Source organism: Dipodomys spectabilis, unplaced genomic scaffold (genome assembly GCF_019054845.1).
Source record: "Dipodomys spectabilis isolate Male_0828 unplaced genomic scaffold, ASM1905484v1 ptg000061l, whole genome shotgun sequence".
NCBI lineage: Eukaryota > Metazoa > Chordata > Mammalia > Rodentia > Heteromyidae > Dipodomys > Dipodomys spectabilis.
The window spans coordinates 2,419,859-2,443,981 of record NW_024870738.1 but is presented as its reverse complement, the minus strand read 5'-3'; the positions used below and the strand labels follow the sequence as shown (position 1 = coordinate 2,443,981).

The window sequence follows — 24,123 nt, the reverse complement described above, 5'->3', positions numbered from 1 at the left end:
TCCCTTGTGTAAATATAGTTACTCAACTTTTAAATTTAGGTTCTAGATGTAAAGATTCCTTGGTTAGAATTGCTCTTAATGCATTTGGTATTGTATTGCAATGGTATAACTCCTTGGAAGAACTAACTCACAGTTTAACAAAATAAATACTAGGAAGTTGAAACTTGCATTGTTGGGAGAGAACACGTAGAGAGGAAAAGCAGACAAAAGGAGAGGAGGGGGTGGGTGAATACAGTCACCATGTTCAATGTACATATGTGAAAATGGAATCTTGAGGTATCTTGAGGGGCTGGGTGGGGTTGGGAAAGACATGGAAGAATGATAGAAGGGATAAGTTTGATCAAGATGATTTGTATTCATAATCTGGCATTTTGAATTCAAACCCCATTGCACAACTACTTCAAGATAATAAAATTATATTAAAAATAATCATTGCTAATGGATAAAATGTAACACCATTTGGGAATGGGCAACTCTAGCTTAATTTCCTCTTACTATTAGTTGTATTACTAGACCTTACTTACATCTTTAAATATAAATAGAAAACAAGCAATTCAGAACTTTAATGGCGATAATTCAATAGGCCATTTGCAAGAAAATAAATTGCCCTTTTCTACCACATGGTAAAGGCAAATATTCTCTTTAAGAGAAGGTCAAATATCGTCATATTGTGCCACAGTTTTTAGGAAAGTGAAATAAATATTTCATCTCTATCTTCAGCCTATTTATATCCTAGTGGTGAAATACATTCATGTACAAATGTCAGTATTTATACCTTTACATAGGTGTATGTGAGTATATAATGTATAATGTGACACACTTATAGACATATCTCAGATAGTTTTAAGCATAGTTCATATTTAGACTAGTTTTAGTTTTTGTTTGTAACATGGGAGCTCATGAAGACTGGAGCAAAGGCTCCAATTTAAACATTATTATTTTATTTACTCTTTAAGTATGTGTTAATATGGATGTGTTTTATGTGGAAATTTTTAACAAGATAGAGAACTAGGTCATCATTTTGCCTTTGCTTTGTGGATTCCAGAGGCAACATTAGGAGGAAAATTTAAGCTTCTACCATTCTTTCGTGTTTTCTTTTAGATTGCCCTCTGGCTCAAGTTATGGTAATACTGACACCATATGTATATGAGAAAATCAGTGTTACAAAAGTAGTTTTGGCTGTCCCCAAATTACTGAATGGGGTTTATCGTAAACAATATTCAGAGTTATTTACTAAGTGACACTTAGAGGACACTGGCCATATTTGCATCATATTATATAATAAATATGCCTTATGAGACAACAACACTATTTTATCAGCAATAAGACTAGATTATAATGGGCTCTATGTGCAGGTGTGTGTACATGAGTGTATGTGTGTGTAATGTGGCTTGCTGTTGGGAGAAACAGTTCAGTAAAGTTGTATTATAACAGGGCTCTAGGTTTAGAACAGGAGTTGGAAAATATTTTGAGTAAAAGGAGGGCCAGAGAAATACTTTATGTCTCAGGCCAACTGTTCAGTTGGACAGCTACTCAAGTCTGTTATTCTAATACAAAAGTAACTATTCATGATATCTAAACAAATAGGATTATAGGTTGAATGGAGAGGCCCCCCCCCCAAAGACATATCTACTTTGAGACTGTGACCTTATTCAAGATGTGATCCTATAAGAAAAAAAATTAAAATTAAGGATTTTGAAGAGGGAACATCTTGAATTTTCCATGTGGGCTTCAATTGAATACTTGTCTTTAAAAAAGAGAGGCAGAGGAAGATTTGGGCTATTCATACAAGAGGCAGATGTCATGTGAAGACAAGAGACAAAGACTAGATTGGTACAGCTATCAAAAGTGGGAAGAATCAAGGAAGGATCTTCTTTTAGATCCTTTGGAGAAAGTACAGCCTTGCTCACAACTTGATTTTGGATTTCTGACCTTCCAAACTGTGAGAGAATAAATTTCTGTTGGTTTAACTCACCGGGATTGTAATAGCTTGTTACAGCAGCCCTGTGAAAGTAGTGCAATATATGTGATTGAATTTTAATGAAACTTTATTAATAAGAACATTATTCAGCCCATTGACCATAGTTTGCCAACTGCTAATTTGGGCCAGCAAGAAAGCTCAGTATTCAAGTGGCTAAAACCAAGTTTAATAATATGTATTTAGTTAATGATACTTAGCCAGACCTAGCACCTTCTAATGGCAGCAAGCACCTGGCACTGACCCTGAGGGGTTTTTTTTGTTTCAATTCTCAAAGCTCGTACTCTGCAACTTGAGCCACAAATCCATTCCTGGCTTGTTGGTGGTTAACTGAATATAAGAGTATCACAGATTTTTCTTCCCTGGTTGGCTTTGCACCACAATCTTCAGATCTCAGCCTCCTGAGTAGCTAAGATTACAGGTTTGAGCAAGCAGCACCTGGCTAGTAATAATACTGTTTATAAGTTAAGTTTTGCTTCTCAGGTTTACTGGACATTGTATTGTGGGTCATTATAAATTGGGCAAAACTCTATTACTCTAACCATTTTTACAATGATATGTTTGAATTTCTTCCCATACTTGTACAATTTTGACAGTCCATAGAGAAAAGATTCTATTCTGAAGGTGAACTTTTAAGATTTGAAAATAAAAAGCTCCAAACTAGTTTTTCAGTGTGAAAGGATTCTGTTAAATTGTTGAACTGCTTTTTGGAACTTCAAAGGTCATTGTTGAATTGCTCTAAATCTCTTCACTCAATGAAAGCATGTGGCCATAAAAATGTTCACCACCGGGCTGGGAAGGTGGCTCAGTGGTAGAGCGCCTGCCTTGCATGCCTCAGGTCCTGGGTTCGATTCCTCAGCACCACATAAGCAAAAAGAAAAAAGCCGGAAGTGGTGCTGTGGCTCAAGTGGTAGAGCGCTAGACTTGAGCTGAAGAGCTGAGGGACAGTACCCAGGCCCAGAGTTCAGGCCCTACGACCGGACCCCCCCCCCCAAAAAAAAAAATGTTCACCACCAAAGCTGATGTTCATCCAAAACATATTTTTGCTTTATTCCTTTCTCTAATTATTTTTAGTCATCTGTGTCTCTCAGGGGCGCTCTTTGCCTCATGCTTGCTTTTCCTCGACCTTTATGTATGTCTATCATTTCCATCCTCAAAAGCTTTCCATCATTTTTTAAAATATTTAAATATAAATATATTTAAACTTAAATATATTTAAATATAAAATATTAGCAGAAGTATTGAGCATTATTTTTAGATATTGTACATAGATTTCTTTTGTAATGCTTATCTTGAAGCTAAACTTTTAATCCCTAAATTATACGGATGAGGAAACCCACCCTTAGAGAGAAATTTGAAAATACATGCACTTCCACATGGGGATGCAGATTAAATTTTAGGTAGGTCCATTTCACTGGCTGTGTAGTTCAGTGGGAGAACATCTTCTTAGGAAGCAACAGATCCTGAGTTCAAACCCCAGTACCACTAAAAAAAAATCATAGATTGGTCTGGGCACCTGTGGCTCACACCTGTAATCCTAGCTACTCAAGGGGCTGAAATGTAAGGATCATGGTTCAAAGCCAGCCCACACAAAGTGTGTGAGACTGTTATCTCCAATAAACCACCAGAAAACTGAAGTGGTGCTGTGGCTCAAGTGGTAAAGAGCTGAGGGACAGCATCCAGGCTCAGAGTTCAAACCCTAAGACCAAGAAAAAAATAATCTTAGATTAATCTAATTGGAAAGTCAAAGTTGCCTTGTAACATATGCTATCCATATCTCTCTCTTTCACTGACTTCCTTTTTTCTCTGATTATAGCTGCTTCTACTGACTTAGCTATCATAATAAACTGTAAGTCAGTATGCATGTGGATATTATAGTATATTTAGGGGATAGAGACTTATGTTTTCTGCACATCTTAAAAATGAATTTTCCACTGGGCATTGCTAGCTCAAGCCTGTGATACTAGCTATTCAGGAGGCTCAGGATCACAGTTCAAAGCCAGCCCAGGCAGGAAAGTCCATGAGACTCTTCTTAAACACCAAAAAGCTGGAAGTAGAACTGTGACTTAAGTGACAGAGGTTGAGCCTTGAGCAAACACATCAGGGATAGTGCCCAGGCCCTGAGTCCAAGCCCCAGTACCGGCACACAGAAAAACAGAAATTTTCTTCCTGATTTTTTTCTTTTTTCCAATGATAATGAATTTCCTCTTTTTTTGCCAGTCCTGGGGCTTGAACTCAGGGCCTGAGCACTGTCCCTGAGCTTCTTTTTGCTAAAAGCTAGACTCTACTACTAGAGCCACAGTGCCAAAGAATCAAACCCAGAGCTTCATGTATGCTAGGCAAGCACTTTACCGTTAAGCCACATTCCCAACCCCCCCTGAGTTTACTCTTAAGAATTCTCTTTCTTTTAAAAGAAATCTTAATTATGGACCCTTGTTTTATAGTTTTTAGTAGATTGTTGGCTATGCCTTGAATTATGGTATCTATTAATCACAATTATTTAGCTTACACAATTATAGATAAAGGAAAATGTTTAAATACTGAAAAAATGAGAACCACTCTCTCTCAAAGCACTTGCCTAGCATACATGAGAGTCTGATTTGTATCTCCAGTATCACAAATAAAAATATATATTTGTATATCTCAGCCATGAGCATTCTCACAGTAATAAAGTTGATGCCTTTGAAACAAGGGCTTGACCTTTCAAAGTGACATGTCAAATGTGACGGGGAATCAGCATGTTCACTTTTAATAATTAAACCATACTAGCAGTATTGGAAGACTTTTGTGTTGATTTAAGTATTAAATATTTTCGTGGATACAATCTAGTTTTTCTCTTCCTTTTCTTTTTGTCAGTCATGGGATTTGAACTCAGGGCCTGGGAGCTATCCCTGAGCTCTTTTGCTCACAGTTAGCACTCTACCACTTTGAGCCACGGCACCACTTAAAGATTTTTGGTAGTTGATTGGAGATAAGAGTCTCATAGACTTTCTTACCCTGGCTGGCTTTGAACTGAGATCCTCAGGTCTCTGCCTCCTGAGTAGCTAGGATTACAGGTGTGAGCCACCAATATCTGTCTCTTTTCTTTTCTTTGTTTTCAGTACTAGGGATTCAACTCTGAGCACTTTAGCACAACATCCCCAGCCCCTTTTTAGTTATTTTTCATGCAAGGCCTTATGCCATCTTCCTACCTACCCTTATCGCCTCCTCTGTAGCTGGTAGACAGGTAGGCACCACCATACGCATTTTATTGATTGAGTTGGAGGTCTTGCTATGTTTTGCCCAAGCTGGCCTTGAACTCTGATTCTCCTGATTGCTGCCTCCTAAGTAGCTGGAATTAGATATGAGCTACATGCTTGGCACAATTTTAACTTTTTAAAAAGAGCACCCTATTGTTGTTAGGTGATATCTGGAAGTGGTACTGGTGGTAGTGCTGGTAGAGGTAGAGGTGGGCAGTGCTCCATGAGTTTAGAAAGAAAATACCTGTGTCCTGGGTCCCTGTATTTTTCTTGTTGGCCATGTTAAATATTGACCTCCGGGAATCCACAAGGAGCCTGTAGTATCCAGCTGTCAAGCAGGCCAAGTTCATGGCATCTGACGATTCCATGAGAAGGGTGATAGGCTACACAAGAAAAGATACTTCAGTTAATGCTATCATTCTTTTAGAAGCTCCCTTGAGTATCAACAGCTACATCTGTGGTTATGAAATATAGACAACAGGAGCTATTGAACAAACTTGTGAACTGGAGAAACACAAATGGGAAGAAAAAGTACCTGAATGAAAAACATTTTTAAGAAAGCTTGGGCATTTTAAATCTCTTCCAAGTTAGACTGCAATAAAACAAAAAGAAAAAAGGAAAAGAAAATTGTATGTTTTGGGTTCTTAATAGTTAACATTCAAAGCAGTGATAGTTAAGAGTTACTTCCATTATCAGAAATGAATCAAGAATGTGAAAATCGCAGGAAGATTAACTGGGATTTCTTGTGAAAATTAGTGTTAAAGAGAAGTCAAATTCAAATGGAAACTTCTTCTAGAACTAAATGAAAAGTGCCAAAGAGATCCAGGAAAGGGCTGCTTTTAAAGCAACTTGTAAATTTCTGGAAAAGTAAACTAGTGCGGAGAGTTGAGCAAAGCCTCGTTGAAACTTACTGGAACCCACGAGGTTATATAACTGGACTGGAACTTGGGTATAGAGGGAGGATGGTATTGATGAAGAAATTGTTTTGTATTAAGTTGGAAGAGTATAAATAGAGAGAGAAGGCAAGAGAGAAATAAATGAGAGACAAAAGCAGACACCAAGAGAAGTAAAGACAGCAAGATGAAAAGTGTCTTCTGTCATTCCCAGGAAAAGGACCCTGGCCAAGTCCAATGTTCCTATGTGGTGAAATAGGACTTCAGATCCAAAGAACTGTCTTTTGTTCTACCTCAATTAAAGTCTTCCCAGCCTCTAAGCTAATTCAGAATGATTTGATACAAGCAGAACACTGTTTACTAACTGGGGTCTCACCCTTTCTCTCTACTTGGGACTGTTTATTCTACTTAGTAGGTCTCTAAGGACTACATTCCCTTCACTCTTCTGCCCCTTTTCCCATGATGGGTCTATTTTTCTCAGCCAAATCGGTCATGAATTAGGAGCAATATTCAGATCTATTCTCATGCTTGTAACTTGTCACAGTGTCCAATGGAGCCCTCTGAATTGAGCTCATAAACTCCCACAGGCCACAGGAAATATGTCTGAGCTACATGCTCTGTCTTGTGATGGTCATCTGTTCCAGCTGCAGAATACACTGATGTATTCTGATTTTCTTTGTGGAAATTCTTTCCTCTCATTCTCAATTGCCCTTAAAAACCCAACTCTCCTGGCTGGCTGGCGCCATCTCCTTTGTTCAGGCATTACCTCCCTTAGGTCCTGGTTGCTTTTCTCCCTACAATCATAAAATATGTCTACCTAGCTAAAATCCAACAGCATATCTTTACTGGGACAAACATGAGATTGTTCCTTGTTGACCTTTTTTTTCCCCCTAGAAAGTAGAGTTTAATTTATTGTGGACAATTTCAGATGTAGGGGTCAGATGCTTAATTAATACATACTGCTATTCCATGAGAAGATCAAGTAACTAAAGTCCTCAACTTTCCTAAAATGCATAATCACAACAGCCAAAAGGAATGAGAATTCTAAAGAATGTTGGGGAAAATTCCACTGACTCACTGTATGTCATATTAGTTTAGGAAATGATTTGGGAAACAGCTCTCTGACTATCGATGCTTCATATACTAACATTAGAAGGAATATAAAAAAATGCTAGTGCTTTGCTTCTTATGTATAAATGAAGAAATTGTGCTCAGAGAAGTACAGTAACTTCTTCCTAATCACATAGCAGTTTAGTGAGGACTAGAGCCCTTGAGCTTCAATTGAGTGGATTGTTCCTGCATCACATGACATCTCTGAGATTCTTCTGGCATTCATTTTTCCTAGTTTGTAAAGGCCAGCAAGTGTTACCAGAAATGAGCTGCTCAAACCAGGGCTATGTGCAGACCTGTGAGAGGCTTACCTTCACATCTAGCACATGAAGCTCCACCCTCACCAAGCTCTCCTCTTCAGTAAACATTTCAATTCTGTTGACATGGCTGAAGTCAGCTAGAAGAGCCACCAGATTGGTTTTGGTATTTATGACATGACTTATGCCATACCGGGGCCCAACCAGAAGAGTCACTTCTGAGCGCTTTTCTGCCTGCTGAGAAAGAAATGTTGACATAGTATTTGAAAGTTCCAACTTCTGAGCAGCCATGCAACATTGAACCTGTGGGGCTGTGTCTTTTGCTTTGGGATTTTTAAAAATATAAGATCACATTTTCTTTAGAAAAGAATTTTAGGTCATATTGGCCTTAATCATCCAATGAAAAGAATCAGCTATGTGACCAAATCAAGGTTCTGATAAATTATGAATAACTTAGGACACAATCAAGTGATATTCATCAGAGGATTTCTTTTAGAAATGATGCTTTTTTTTTTCTCTTTTCTTTGATGTGGAAGCAACTTCTGGTACAGTGGCTGAAAACTCCTGCCATTGTTAGAGTCCTTGGATTCTCTTTAGTTTCTTCAAATTTCTTTTTCTAGGGCAATAGTGTTAATCTAGCTTTTATATGACTTCAGATACCTTTTAACTGTGGGGAAGGCCATTAAGAATGAAGGCTGGGAAAGATTCACAGCTGCTTTGCTTTTGTCATCAGGGACAGTTCACCCAAGACAGCTTCTATTGGGACATTGTACAGGCTTTTATGACTCCCAAGAAAAGGCAAGAAAAAAGAAATTACCACTAATGTTGCCTTGAACACACGGCCCCCATACAGTCGCAGGTCACTGAGAAACTTGAGATAGTGGACCTTGGCTTGTAGTGCAGAGAGCTGAAGAGAGAAAAGAACACTCAGATGGAGACTCCATTGCCTGGGTGGGGGGGTCACTGTTTATCAGCAGGAGACCAGATGGAAACAAGGGCAAAATGGAAGGATGCTTTTGTTGCTAGGGAGATGGTGACTAGTAAGGAAAGTAAATCACTAGGATTTGGGTTGTCTAATAATGCACTGCAACTTGAAGCCAAGATTTGAATCTTACTCATGTTGGAGGAGGTGTGTGTGTGGAATTCATGTCTATGTGATCCATACCACTCAATAAATGAGAACAAGCTCATCAGCTGTTCTATGGGACTTAGTAGGAAGTTTCTAGAAGTGAGTGCTATTTCCATTTGCAATTATGGACAGAGGTAGATTTGCAAACCGATGTTCTCATTGCACAGGAGACACATCTACTCATCTATACACAGAGTTTGTGAGAGCTGTTTTGAACGTATACTTGAAATATACAGAAAGCCTTTTTAAACAGGCTCTTGCATCTTCCCCTCTCAAAGTTCCTTCTTCTGATCTTTGAAAGTTTTCAGGGAAAATGAACTCTCTGAACTCAACACTATGGAAATGGATGAACTTGCTATTTAAATCTTTGTTTGTAAATTCACCACTGAGAATCTGTTGAGTTTCATGAATGAATGAAATGAATTTTTTGTGCTGGTCCTGAGGCTTGAATCAGGGTCTGAGTGCTATTCCTGAGCTTTTTGCTCAAGGCTAGTGTTCTGCCACTTGAACAACAGCTCTGTTTCCAGCTTTTTGCTGATTAATTTGAGAGAAGAGTCTCATGGGCCTACCTGCTTGGCCTAGCTTTGAACCATGCATGATTCTTATATCTCAGCTTCCTGAGTAAGTATGGTTACAAGTTTGAGCTACCAGTGCCCAGTTTTACAAATGAAATTTTATTCAGGTAATATTTATCTTCATAAAGACTTAAGATGTAGGCTCCTACATCATTAAAAAAGTGTTGATTAAAACTATATACATGGCCAGGTGCCAGTGGCTCACACCTGTAATCCTAGCTACTCAGGAGGCTGAGATCGGAGGATCGAGGTTTGAAGCCAGACTAGGAAAGAAAAGTCTCTGTGAGATATTTATCTCTGATTATCCACTCAAAAATCAGAAGTGGAGCTGTGGTTCAAAGTGGTAGCGTTCTATCCTTGAGCCCAATGACTGACAGTAAATTAATAAATAAAAAATATATCCATGGTTTATTTAGATTTTGCCAGGAATGTTGAATAAGGGTGTACATTTCCAACAAGGTCTAGATGGCCATTAAGTAGCTAGCAATGAATGTAATTTTGATTTAACTTCATGAGACATGGAAATTCATTTGTTAACTCTAGTTAAAGCATGAGTGTTATTACTGGGGCTTGAACTCAGGGCCTACCCTCTCTCTTGCTTAACTTTTTTCTCTCAAAGTTAGCACTCTACCACTTGAGTCCCATAGCTGTCCTTCTATCCTTGCCTTTTATGTATTTTATTTTACTGTTTATCCATCTTCTCTGAAAGACATCTAGAAAATTTGCAAACTCTTTTGAAAGCAAACCACTCACTCTTGACTGGGAAAACTAACCTTTTTAAGATAGTAATTGACAAGTATATAGATAGAACTAATACTAGTTAATAAACTATTACAAGACTAGTGGCCAGACTGGACAAAAACAATCACAAGTTCATTTACAGAAATTGGCAATGAAATAATCATAGCTATAATTTTTTTATAAAAACTCTTGACCTACTGTATCCTGCTACTTCCCTTAAATTCACTGCTCTCAGTAGTAGGAAGCTTTCTCCTGTAAAACTAGGAAGTTAAATGTGGCTGAGAGTGTCTTGACCCTGATTAAATGTTAAAGAAAAAAAACATTATGAGGTGAAGAAGGAATAGAAATTAAGTGTGCCTTAACCAGTAAAATGACTGAAAATCAAGTAGTAAGACAAAGAATTATCCATGTGGATAATTGTATTAATTATAGTGAACTGTGTTAAAGTTATACAATCTCTGTATCAGTTGGAAAATGTTCTTGGGTTGTTAGGTTGCTTACTTCAGGCCTTGGCTTTTAAAATTATATGAAGTGAAGTAAGCCAGGCCCAAAGAAACATAGGTCCCGACGTTTCCCTTATTTGCAATAAATAGTATAAGTCTAGGACAAACAGAAGAGGTCAAAAGCTGTGTACATATGACCAGATAAGGTGATGTTAAGTGAAATGAACCCCAAGATAGGGATACATCTGGTTTTTTCTTCCTTGCTATCGTTTTTTAAAACGTATTTATAATGTAATATGTGATTTTTTTGTTTCTTTTGTATTATTTTCCCCCATGGTATAGCCTCTGTTTTCACTGTATTTGATTCTGGTGCCTTGCATCTTGTATATACATTTTTATAATTTGGGGAGGGGAAGGGAAATAACAAAATACTTAAATAAGGATACAGGATGACCCACTGTAACAACGAGATGTACAAGACACTATGTTGAAAACGAATTCTACAACTTCAGGGGTGGGGGGAGGATTTGGGGAGGTGAGAGGGGGAAGATGGTAGGGTAAAAACAAAGGAGGAGGTAACTATGCTTGATAGGAAATGTACTCATTACCTTACTCATGTAACTGTCACCCCTTGTACACTATTTTTACAATAAAAACATATATTAAAAAAAGAAAAGAAAAATACCTGTAAATTATACCTTCTTTTCTAACAGCACCATTTTTCTAACAACACCACTTCCAGCTTTTTCTGCTTGTGTGGTGCTGAGGAATCAAACCCAGGGCCTCATGCATGCAAGGTAAGCGCTCTACCACTGAGCCATCTTCTCAGCCCCCTCTACCTTCTTATCACCAGGCCTCAGAGGCCATGAAAGCTTTTCTTATAAGACTGTGAACACACACGCACCTCCAGTCGAACAAATAAGGAGTCAATAACTTCAGAGAAACAAATAAGAATACCTGTAATCCTAACTACTCATGAGGCTGAGATCAGAGGATCATGAAGCCAGCCCAGGCAATAAAATCTATGAGACTCTTGTCTCCAGTTGACAAGCAAAATGTTGTAAGTAGAGCTGTGGCTTAGGTGGTAGAGTGCCAGCCTTTAGTGAAAAAAACTATAGGACAGTGCCCAGGCCCTGAGTTCAAGACCCAGTACTAGCACCCGAAATATATAAAATAAAACAAAACTCCACTTTTAGTAAAATACTTTGTTTTCATCAGCCTTAGAAATATGTTAATCATTTAAAAACATATACAATGTTATTGCCTTCTGAAAATAAAGTGCTAAGTATCTTATTCATGGACTAATTTTAAATATTTAAAATGCATGCAAACCTCCCTTCTTAAAATTTCTTTTCTATTCAGATGCAAATGTGATACCTTTTTACCCGGTGGTACCAAGTTTTGATTTGCTTTGACGAGGTGGGAAAGTGCTTTCTTGATATTCTTCTCTTTCATGCTTTGCAACACAGCGGAAGGGAGGAAAGTCTCTAATCCCCATTCTTTCCTGGAATCAAAAGCATGTCTTTAAATTCCAAATCTGGGCTGGGAAGGTGGCTCAGTGGTACAGTGCTTGTCGTGCATACATGAGGCCCTGGGTTCAATTCCTCAGCACCACATAAGCAGAAAAAGCCAGAAGTGGTGCTATGGCTCAAGTGGTAGAGCATTCTTTTTGAGCTGAAGAGCTGAGAGGCAATGCCCAAGCCCAGAGTTCAGGCCCCATGACCAACAAAAAAAAATGCAAATCTTTTTGCTGATTAGTTATATAAGATAAAATGGCACTCTGGCTTTTGTTGGAACAAATGGGTTTTTGGTAAAGAAGTGAAGTAACTTTCAGTTCATAGTCAGGAAACATTGTAGTTGACCTTTCTTTCATTTAAAAGAAACATTTTGCCTACTCAAGAGGCCTAGATGGCTGTTTGAAGCAAGCCTGGGTAGGAAGTTCGATGAGACTCATCTACCATAAACTATTCCCCACAAAAAAAGCCAGAAGTAGATCTGTGGCTCAAGTGGTAGTGTGTTAGCCTTGTGCAAAATAAAGCTCAGAGACATCACCCAGGCTCTGAGTTCAAGACCCAAGAACAACACACACACACACATACACACACACACACACACACACAAACATACACACACACAAACACAAACAAACATATTTCTTACTTTGTAGAAAGAATGCTAATGAGGCTTATGAATCTCTTAAAGTCATTCACATATCTAAATCTTCCCCTTAACAATGACTATTTTTTGAAAACACATAGTTCTCTTTTGTCCCAGCCAATTGATGTCTGTTCCATCCACTAACATTTCTTGGTGTGTGTGTGTGTGTGTGTGTGTGTGTGTGTGTGTGTGTGCATGTATACATATATGAGGTGGGATGCATGTCCCTCAAGTATGCTTCTATTGGTAGGAAGTTGCACTACCATATACAATGGATATTTAAAAAATAACAAATGGCTATCATTAAGATATTTTTGTCAATGACTACAAAAAGTTTGCTTAACAAATTCTATATTGTGAATTCTATAATTCTATCTTCATTGGTTGTATGCTCAAGCATTTATCTCTAGGCATCAACAGATAAATTGAGAGTTGCCAGGAGACAGTGCATAGAAGTCAGGCAAAGGCCAATTCTCCCTGACACAGATTATGAACCTGCTGAGGAGAATCATTTTGCCTCCAGTTGCGGTAACTTGGCACCGTGCTACTTCACCGACAGCTGATGGGAAGGTGGAACTGTAATTAGTTTGTACATCTCCAGGGAATGGGATGGGTAGGATCCAGGGCTTTTAGCATTATGTAGAGATTTAGCATTGGCCTGGCCATGAACTCTGAAAGATGTGTCCCTTTATCTCAACATAGAGAGCTGCTGAAATGAAGTGAGTGATGGTTGTCTTATGCTACTGAATTGCCAGCCAAGAAATAAGAGAGAAGTCTCTTGGAAAGGGTGGCTTTTAAATAGACTCCTGACGGAAGGCTGCACAAACTTTCTTTCTTTCTCTCTCTCTTTTTTTCTAGAAGGGGATCTTTCCCAGACAAGTAGTAATTCAGCAGTGTAAATAGTATTCTCATCAAGAGAAGGTATTCACAGTGTCTAAACAAGATCTGCTTCAGAGACAAGTTTGTTGTGTACACTCTGTCCAGCTACCTCACAGTTCTTTAGTACAGACATTATGCTTCCTGCTGGTGACATTGCTATTTTTTTCCTTAATACAAATTGCACCAGTGCTGGGGTTTGAACTCAGGCCTCATGCTTTCACTTGGCTTTTAAAAAAATTTATTGAGATTGAATGATTACATATCCCACAGTATTATGGGATAGTGATACTTTGCTAAAGTCACAAACACATTTTAACCTTTACAAGGCCAATTGTCATTATCATGGTCTACAAACTTTGACAATACAGCTATTTCTTCCACATTGGGTGACATTTCTTACCTTTTGCTTAGTGTCAGCTGTTTCCTCTTTCCCTCTCCTTCCCTCCCTCCCATCACTGTCCTTGAATTGCTTAGTTCACTTTCATCAGTGTCCAGTGCAGCTGATGGGCCCTTCTGTTGTATTTTATCACATTTCCCTCTGATTCTGTGCCCTCCTCCTAGCTTCCCTCAGCTGTGTGCATGTATCTACCATATGTGGGGTCAAGAACATAGAGTCATCTAAAAATGATATGACAAACTAAGAAGAGGTTCTCTGTTTCTTGAGTCCTGTTTACTTTGTCATATCTCATTGCATTTTGAATTTAACATTCACGTATCAGGGAGACCATGTGCCATTTGTCTCTGATCTTGGTTTATTTTGCACAATATGATTTGTTCTAGTTCTACCCATTTCCCTGTGAATGCCATTATTTTGCTGCATTGTTCACAATAGACAAGATATGGAAACAATCCAATGCCCCACTACAGATGAGTGGATCCATAAATTTTGGTACCTATATACAATAGAATATCACTTGGCTTTTTTGTTTTGCCCAAAGCTCATGATCTACTATTTGAACCACACTTCTACTTCTGGCTTTTTCTCTAGCTAATTGTAGGTGAAAGTCTCTTACATTTGACTGTCTGAGCTGACTTGGAACCATGATCCTCAGATCTTAGCTTCTTGAGTAGCTAGGATTAGAGGTGAGAACCACCGGTGCCTGGGTATAAAAGTTTTGACCATGGAAAAGTGATCTCAGGCTATGTGGACACTTCCCAAACACAAGTGCTTCAACCCATTACCCAAACGACAGCCACCGCCTGAGATGGAATCCAGCCTCTTGCAAAAAGTGGAAAACAGCCATGGGACTTGGGAAAGTTACTTAATGATTTTGTGCTTCAGTTGGAGTTTGACCATTTATAAAATGAAGCTAAAGTCCTATTGATCTCATTGAGATGTTGTGGGAATTAAACAGGTTAATGTATGACAAGTTCAGAGCCTGAAGCTTGGCTTGGACCAAAGTTCTGGTAGGAATTGAAAGAGTGTACACTTAATTTTAAGTATGACTTTCCTTTCGACTTGAGTTTTCTAAAGGTGGATTTAGATGAGAAATGCATCTCTTCCACTACAAAGGAACATAATATGCATACTATTTTTAGCCTCTGGTTTACAAACCCTGCCACAATTAAGACGAATTTTGGCAGTCGAAACAAAAGTAAGAGTCCCAAAGCATCTCTGTCTCTAAGATGGCTCTGAAAGTATACTTACTCGATGTATTTCAGAGAGATTTTCTGTGTCTGCTTGGTGGTAACGGTGGCAATGTACATTTGTAATGCAGCCAGTCGTAAGGCAATGTCATATTTCAGCTCCGGCCCAAATCGCTCCTGAACCACATCATTACAACTCTGCAAAGAGAGCAGCAGAGGGCGCAGCTCATCAGAGAATGGGCCTGCAAATGCATTGCTTTAGAGGAACAGGTGACATGAGTCCCCAGCATTTCAACCTTCATTTCAAAGGCACTGAGGCTAAATGTGGAAACATCTCCACCATGCTGCTTGGAACCGAGTCAGTATTTAATTGCATGCACAAACACAGAGACCACACAAAACATTTCACATTCATCAGCAAGCTGTTATTTAAATATTTAGCTTTTCGTAAAAATAATTAGGAATTTAAGGATGGAAATTTCAAACACAGGTGCTGCAGTTGAACACATGAAGCATTTGATAGCAGAATGTGGCTTTTACAGTTATGCGGCTGGATTTGGAATCCCAGCTTCCAAACTCGCTTCTCGTTTGCATAGGGGACTCTATCTTGCATAAATTCCTTATTTGATGGTACCTCAGTTTCCCCTTCTGGGGCAGTGATAGTTTTAGGGTGATAGTGCTAGAGTGACAGTACTCTGTAACCACAGGGTATTCTGAGGACTAAAGGAATTAACAGTGTGGAGTCCTTAGAATTGGAAAATACCACCATTTACTTGGACTCTTGGTCTGAGTTTACTCATCGATGCAATGGGGATTCATTAGAAAATCGAGCAGCTCGAGAATTAGATGAGATGTATAAATGTTTTCTTCAGGGTATTGCTAGATTCTATAAAGGAAAGCTATTAAAATCCCCCATTCATTTTAGTGGTCACTGGCTGCTACTTCAAATCTATAACACCATGGGAATCACTCCACAGCTCTCAGCATTAGTTTGGTCCTCTATACAAGGGAGACATCTAGGGATTCAATTGAAGAGTGACTGAATCCCGGGCAAAGTGGGGGTGATGCTGTAGTCCTAGGCACTTGCCAGGCTGAACTTGAGCTTGTATGTTTGAGAACACCTTGGCCAACACAGTAGGACAAACAGACAGTGACTGAGAAGATACTCTAAATGTTAAGATCTTATAGAACCACATGGGATTGGTTTTAGAGTGATGCTGTTACCCCTCCCTCTTTAGGAAGAGAGCCAGGGGCTCAGTATTGCTTGACAATGTGACAAAGCAGATTCTACATATTTGATGCCTCAGATGGGAAAGTGGATTCTTACCTCTAGCATATTTAGCCTTTTTCTAACAACCTCCCTCCCCACCCCACCCCCCACTTTCTCTCTCAACATTTTCAAACAGAAACTGGTATCATGTTTGGTCTGTCTTTCTTCCAAGAGCAGCCCATTTGTAATCACTTCACATTTTGGATTTTATAAATGTGGAGTCATGTACTGCTGTGTGGCATCTGCATACAGCAGTGACATTTGCATATTTAACACATGCTGTGCCCACCATGGGCAATGTCTGCTGTAGAGCCCATGGGATGGATGCGTGTGTCTTCTCGGCTCATTGCTCCAACTGCTAAGAGGGAAGCCCCATTCTTTCCCAATCAACCCTATGAGGTTGTTCACCTTTGGGTGGGGGGTGGGTGGGGGGGGAGGCTGGGAAGGGATGTGAAGGGTAAACAAAGGAGGAAGGTACAATGCTTGATAAGAAATGTACGCATTAACCTGCCCATGTAATTGTAACCCTTCTATACAGTGTGTTCACAAAAAATAAAAATAAAAAAATATCTCAAAATGACCCAGGATGCATAGCAGTCCTTCCAGGAAGTGCATCTGTCACTAAGCAGGAGCTAGAGAGGTCTGAGTTAGGACAGCCTCTGAAAGTGATTTCAGGATGCCATTCTGTTTTGCTAGACATGGGTTTGCCCATGATTTCCAAGTGCTAAGACTTGTCTGTATGGGCTTTAAGGATTTAACAGTCCAGTAGTTCATCTTAATCATTCCACAAGGGGTTGGTGGTCACAACGTCACTGGGCACAGTGCCAGACATAGAATTTTCTTTTTGAGAAACTACTCTCTTCAGTGATTGCTGTTGCATAATCGATTTGAAATAGAGGTTTGTTTGTTGGTATAGAATTTACTGGCAATTGACACGTTTGATTCTAGACTCAGCCAAATGACCTAAGTAAGTAATGGGATTTCACCTCTCTTGAGCTTCAACTCTGTTTTCTGAAAACTGAATGAACCTTCAAAAAAACTAACTGGAGACGCAAAAACTACCTTGCAATGTCACCACATTACTGGAAGAAATGGGAACGTGTTTTACAAATACAAGTTATTATGAACATTTCTCCTAAGAGTTGTGGCTTGAACCATTTTTCCCCTCCTTGTTTACCAGAGTTCTGTGCAATTTTTTTGACAAGACAATTAGTCACTTAATTATGTAATTAGTTTGGACTGGCCCTAGATAATTAGTATAGAATTGGAATTATGTGTGTATTTTTTGGTATTAATCATGCTTTTGTTGTTCTCAAATATACCACTGAATACACATGTACTTTGATAATGATGGCTATTGTTTCCTTAAATAGAATTCCTAACAGGCTCCACTTTATACCTACCAAAAGTTCATTTGTAATGAACCTGTTACAAGTGTAGAAGGGTTGGAAGTGTTTACAAACATTTTGGAGCATCTTAGGTCATATCCTGTTTACTCATTGGTATAGCAATCTTTTCCTGAATAGACAGCAGACAGGAAAATGTCAGCATAGTCCATTATAATTATGAATTAAGGCAATCTGGGTTATTAGCGTTTACTGTTAATATATATGCTAAAATGTGAAAAGACCTCATGGTTCATTAAATGACCGGGAGATTAATATATATTATCACTATTGAAATTTGTGTTTCTATTGGCATACTTCATCTACTCAATGGAGACTACCCTCATCAGGAGCCTGCTAAGTTACATTGATTTTGTTTTTGTAACATGATCTACATTGCTTCTTCTTATTAGTTTGTTCTCTAGGCGAATATCATCACATCTTTTTAAATCAACTTAGGCCTATGGGCACTATTTGTAGACCTGTTGACTTTTATTAGACAGCTATGTTATTTTAGACTCACCACACATTCTGTGATATGGGCATTCCAAAGCAGAGTCTGAGGCAAAAAAAGATTTCATTTCTTATTCTCAGCAGAGGATATATAAGATGATAGTAACTCTGTTTTTGTCTTTATTGCTTTCTCTATGTGGTTATACATCTTCCCCTCTGGCTACTTGTGCCTTGAATAGGTAGATAAACTACTACCCACACAACACCCAATATGGAAAAGGAGAAATATCAGTCCCTGGGCAAGATCTCCAGGCTGGTTTTCCTGTTCTGAGGCCAATCTCTTGGGTACGAGATGTTTTTCAAATATGAAACACCCCTGTGTGTTAGATTTTTGCAAACGTTACCTTATAGAGAATTGAGCTTAGTAGAACTCCTTGCCTTCCCTCCCAGAGACAAATACAATCACGTTGTTCTTTTATAAATGAAGTGGAGTTGTGATGATTAATCAGAGAGTCAAATAGTTTTAAAGTGCCAGCCAGCTATCGGTGTGGGTATATAATCAAGCAAAACAAACCAATGTATCTTCCTGTCTACCATTACATACTGATTTCATCTTTAACAATTTGTAACTAGTAAGCTAATACATGTAGCACATGGTCTTAGGTGAAGTGGTTGCACCCTGGGTTAGTTTTCCACAGGAATATAGGTAATATATAGTAACAGATCTCAGAAGAATTGGTTCTTGGTTTCATGCTGTCTAAGCTAGCTGTGTTCCCTGGTTTGTTGGGACAAGTGACATTGTTGACAAGTGAAAGGTAGAGCTAGCCAAAGTTTTAACATTTAGAACTATTAACATTTAACTGTTGGGATAAAAAAAAATCTTATATATTTTAAATTCCTTGATAAACAGGTTTTGGCTTATCCTGATGACTCAGAGTTGTTTTCATGAACACGTATCAACCTATTGAACTGTAAACACCAATCTCTTCTAAAGATCACGGAGGTGGGGAAAGTTTAATGGGTCTATATCTGCTAGAAGGTTCTAATATGTTCTGTTTCTTTTTTCTTTGACTTAATTCCTAATCTCCAGGGCTTATTGCCACTTCAATTTATGTCAGTATCTCTAACTTCCAACATCTGTCTTGTTTATGTGTCTTTTATATCTTCTGTCTTCTTGTCTTGTCCCACGTTAAAAGTCTTTGAAATGTAACAAATACCTGTGTATCAACTATGTGGACCGAACAAGCATTTGTTGGTTTTCTTTTCTTTTTCCTTCTGATGAGTTTTTTATATATATGCATATTATATGCATATATATATGACTCCAGTGATCTTTACTTTATAAAGGCATTCCCAGTCAAAGAGACAATATGTCTTTTGTCTTTCCCCCACATTTTTCTCTCCTTTTTTCTGAGAGTGGAAAGGTAGCATTTAGTTTTACAACCTCTTTCAGTAGTTGTGTTGCTAGATGCCTCAGTGGGTTCTGATTGCTTAATGGAATTGTATTGGAAATCCAAGCTGTAGTTATAGAAAAACATAGTAATATTTCCTAAATATTAAGTTGGATAAATTTCCTTTGGGACAAACTGTCAGACAGCCATTCCGGCAAGTTTTAATTTCGGGGCACAGGGAATTAAATACCAGAAAGTCTATAAAGGATACTGTTCTCTTAAGGTATTACCATCTGAAAAGTTTTAATTCCAGTAAAATGAATATTATAATATTTCAGAACAATCTAAGCACCAAATAAATGAAAGAATAAAGAAGAAAGGAAAACTCTTTAGAGTATAATGCCAGTTAATAAATGAAAAAGAAATAATGGAATCAGTCATGCCATTTTTAACAATCAAGATAGTAATAGATTTAAGTAAGAATATTCAATTAATGGTAAAGTTAGTGGTAAAAGTTTGATGAAGCATAGGATAATAAAAGAGTTTCAAATGACTCTCCACAAATGATTTATTTATTACAAAGGGGAAATAATAATTTTAGGAAGAACAGGTTTGGGAGATGGTTCCCAAGTAAGGGTCAAAGTTGTCATTAAGGGGATAAGCTATCATCATGTACCTCCCGATAGGATGCAGTAAAGAAGACACAAAGACACTCATCATTTTTTGAAGGCATATAACCTTAATGTGCTTATGAGAAAACATCAGAGAAAACCAAAGGAGAGTCTTGTACGGAATATCTAATCAATACTCCTCAAAACTCTCAAGGGCATGAAAGTCAAAGAAAGGCTAAGGAATGTTCCAGATTTAAGGAGACAGGACAACAAATGTAAAATGGAAATATTTGGACTACACATGAGATAAGGCAATAAATTAAAGTTAAATTTCTTGACTTAATTATAAAATAGTTTTATATAAAATATCCTTATTAAAAATACATGGTGTGTTTGTGAGTACTACACATGGAAACTTTCACATGATTTGGAAAAAACACACAAGTACACATACAATAAAGATAATATAAATGTAGTATTATGTTAATCTGAGTAAAAGGTATAGATGATAACTTGCCATGTTTTTGGAAGTATAATATTATTTCAAAATCAAATGCAAAAGTGAAAAGTGCAGTATATAGGGGGCTGGGAAGGTGGCTCAGTGGTACTGTGCTTGCCTTGCATGCATGAGGCCCTGGGTTCAATTCCTCAGCACCACATAAGCAGACAAAGCGGGAAGTAGTGCTGTGGCTCAAGTGATAGAATGATAGCCTTGAGCTGAAGAGCTGAGGGACAGCGCCCACACCTAGAGTTCAGGCCCCACAACTGACAAAGAAAAAAAAGCACTACATATTCCTTGTATGACTTATTGAGCCTAGGATGGGGTGGAAAGAAAGACAACCCCTAACTAGAGCATTTTGGGAGAAAAATCACTGCATCCCATCACATTCATATAACACATGCCAAATTGTTCACCTACCTGAACATAGAGATATTCAAAAGCAACTGGATCTCTCCTTAGCAGGTCAATTGGATCTTTTGGGACAAAGCTTATTCGGAAAAGACACCTCATCTTATGGGAGCTAGGCCTCTGTGTCACCTGGAAGAGCAGACCCATCAAACAAAGAAACTTTAGTGCTGGCTAGAGGTCACAGAGACACACTCCACTTACTTTTGACACCAAGGAAAGAAAGAGGCAGTGAAAGATACTCATTTCTTGAAGACTGACCATCACCTTGCGACTCAGGTTGGATATCCTAGAAGCAGATGTTGATATAAGGACTTATATGCAAGGGACTTATTGAGGAAATGCTTCCATGAGATGACAAAACAGGACATAGGGTAGCAGGTCAAGAAGAGAGACATGAAAATCCACTATGGGATCATCAAGCTTCATAGAGACATTCACAAATACATCGATTTTATCCTGCTCAGAAAGTGTAACAATTGTACTGCATTGATTTCCAAGGTACCTAACCTGTTTGTTTCAGGATATTTGAGTCAATTTTCTTAAGATTTCATTTTCTAGCACCAGAGGACACTTTTTAAAGAGCTTTGTTTAACTAAATCTGCATGCATTTCCTGTAAATCCTATATAGTAGATAGAAGTTGAGAGATAAAATAGAAAGGAAGAAATAAGGTTGGAAGAACTTTCATTAAACTCATAGTATTTGGCAAACTCCCCACAATGCTTAGGCCCTTACTTCCACTGGATGAATGCTATTTACCGCAAGTAGCTGTGAACATCAGAAAGCCTAAGACAAACCTGAATGAGGTCACAGAATAAGGCCCTTCATGTGAAGCCCATTGCCAATGGCAGACCATATGGTGGTGGACATTTTCTCGCTACCCCACCCTGAGGTGTCTTTGCCACATATTCTGCACTGTCATTCAAAGTTCCCCACTAGCACTGAACTCTAGTTACTCACAGTGGACATTGGCTTGATGACATTCTTTATTGGCTTCCTACTTTTCCCCCTTCTCCTTTTCCCCATTCCTCTTCCAGAATTTCCTGAGACCTCCTCTCAAATAAACCCCATATATGAAAAAAAAATCTTTGGCCGAAGTTCTGCTTCCAGGGAAAGCAGAAGTTTACTTCCAGGAAATGCAAACACTGAGCTTCCTCATGAAGCATTGTGCAGATCAAGGTTTTTCCCCTGTAGTAAAACATAAAATTAGCCATCCATTTGCAAGTGTGCTTTGGCCTAAGTTCAAATAATAAACCACTACATGTGATTTAAAATATGTCTTTGTACATTTAAACTCCCTAGTAATAGTATTTGAAGTTCAGAGGCAAGAAGAGAAATGAATGCAAGTGGCAACTTCCTAATTTATTACATTGGGTCGGACAGAAAGGAAAGAATCAGGGCTATCTGTGAGACCAAATAACTATGTGTAAGAGGACAACTTTTAATTATGTACCAACCGAGAAGCCCTTCCCTATGAAAATACTTTCTGCCCCTCTGCCCATCTGTTGGTATCTTGATACATCAGCCCCTGATGTCTCTTCATGGTCTCTCTCAAGAGTGTTCTCATCCTTAGTGAACTCTTGGTAGAAGAGGGTTTATTGAAATCTCTTAGACATTTGACACAGACTCTGTTGATGTGGAATTCCAAGAAAAATAAGGGTGCTACACTGAATTCTACAGCAAGCAGGCTGCTTGTCTTCTCAAAGAACAGATGGAGGTAGCATCTTGGTAATCAGGAACTGGGACACATTGGTAAATCACATATTTATAGCGGGCAGGACTGGGGTAGAGATTTTGGGCTTCCCGAAATAGTCTTTAAGTTTGCATCCAGAATTTCAAACCACTAAAATTATTTTGGTTTAAGGTTCAAAGTTTCAGAAACCACTGTTTTGAAATGATTTTATGAGAGAAGAGATCAATGCAGGTGAGGCAGTTACTACAATAACATCAAATATAGATCTATAGAGTTAAATTCCCAATGAGTAGCTGCTGAGTCTCTGAATGACCAATTTGTTTGGGAAACCAACTAATGTTCTATGAAAGACCAACAGAAAAGAGACCATCTCATTAAAGTGTCCAGTGTACTTTAAAGCCAGTAGCAAATTCAGCATGGTATCTGGGTAGGGGGGACATGGTAGCAGCCACATTGAAAGGTCTAGAGAGAGGAACATTCTGGGATGGCAGGTTCTCTGTTCTCACCAGCAGCATTACCACTGGGGGTCATCACACAGACCTGAGTTAGCGTCTCCTGTTCATGAAGCAAGAGCAGCTTGGTTCCAGCTCCCTCTGTCCTCTGTTCCAGCATGAGGGAGAAGTGTTCAATGCCCTTGATGGAGAGCTTCTCTTGCAGGGTTAAGATGACATCCTTACAGAAGGAACATTGGCATAATGAGATAAAAATGGACACATCCTTTGTGTGAAAGTCTACCATAATGGGGAAGTGTATGATATTCAAGCTTTATATCCTGAAATTGCACACTTTTGCTCAATTCTGAAGCTTCATGCTACAAAGAGCCAAAAATGCAGAAATGAGGCCTTCCTCTCCTTGCCCTTTCCATGGCATCCCAAACTTTTCTATGAGGTAATAAGAGAAACAATTTGTTGAGTACCTTACCTATTATAGACATTATAGACAGTCTTACATTCAATAGGTTGTCAATAGTGGGGTAGTCAGCTCTGATATCCTGTTTTTCTAACTGATGTGATGGGTAAATCAGCTCTGAAAGTACTCTTCTGCAAGGCTGGCCTAACATGGATGTGGGCCAAATGTAATTCACTACTTGTTTTATAAATAAAGCTTTATTGGGGAACAGGTCATGAAAGAATTGAATACTGGCATGTGAAGCTTGATATATTCTCTATCTGGTCCTTCCCAGAAACACCTGATTGCCCCCCCCCCCGGCCCACCCTTTTGAAAGAATAGCATCATGGTAGCAAAGCTCCAGAGACACTTCGTTTTGAATCCCAGCCTTCCTGCTTATTGGCTGGACAGTCTAGGCAAGTTACTTAATCGTGAAGTGTCTTTAGTTCCCTATCTGTAAACAGGGAGGGATATTAATGCCTGCTGTGAAATGGATATAACAATTAAATGTATTCATATATAGAAAACATTTATTC

The 24,123-nt window shown here is 38.6% G+C and overlaps 1 protein-coding gene across 2 annotated transcripts in view; it reads right to left on the bottom strand.

The window, feature by feature from the left end:
- Positions 1–24,123, bottom strand: part of Frmpd4 (FERM and PDZ domain containing 4) — a 312,460-nt gene that overhangs the window by 5,709 nt on the left and 282,628 nt on the right. For both annotated transcript variants that reach the window (XM_042680514.1, XM_042680513.1), the window contains 7 exons: positions 23,240–23,371; positions 21,018–21,137; positions 15,050–15,186; positions 11,743–11,869; positions 8,295–8,384; positions 7,532–7,714; positions 5,462–5,600 (listed from right to left, as the gene is read on the bottom strand). In XM_042680514.1, the coding sequence (XP_042536448.1) occupies positions 5,462–5,600; positions 7,532–7,714; positions 8,295–8,384; positions 11,743–11,869; positions 15,050–15,186; positions 21,018–21,137; positions 23,240–23,371 (928 nt within the window). The remainder of the gene's footprint in view (positions 1–5,461; positions 5,601–7,531; positions 7,715–8,294; positions 8,385–11,742; positions 11,870–15,049; positions 15,187–21,017; positions 21,138–23,239; positions 23,372–24,123) is intronic.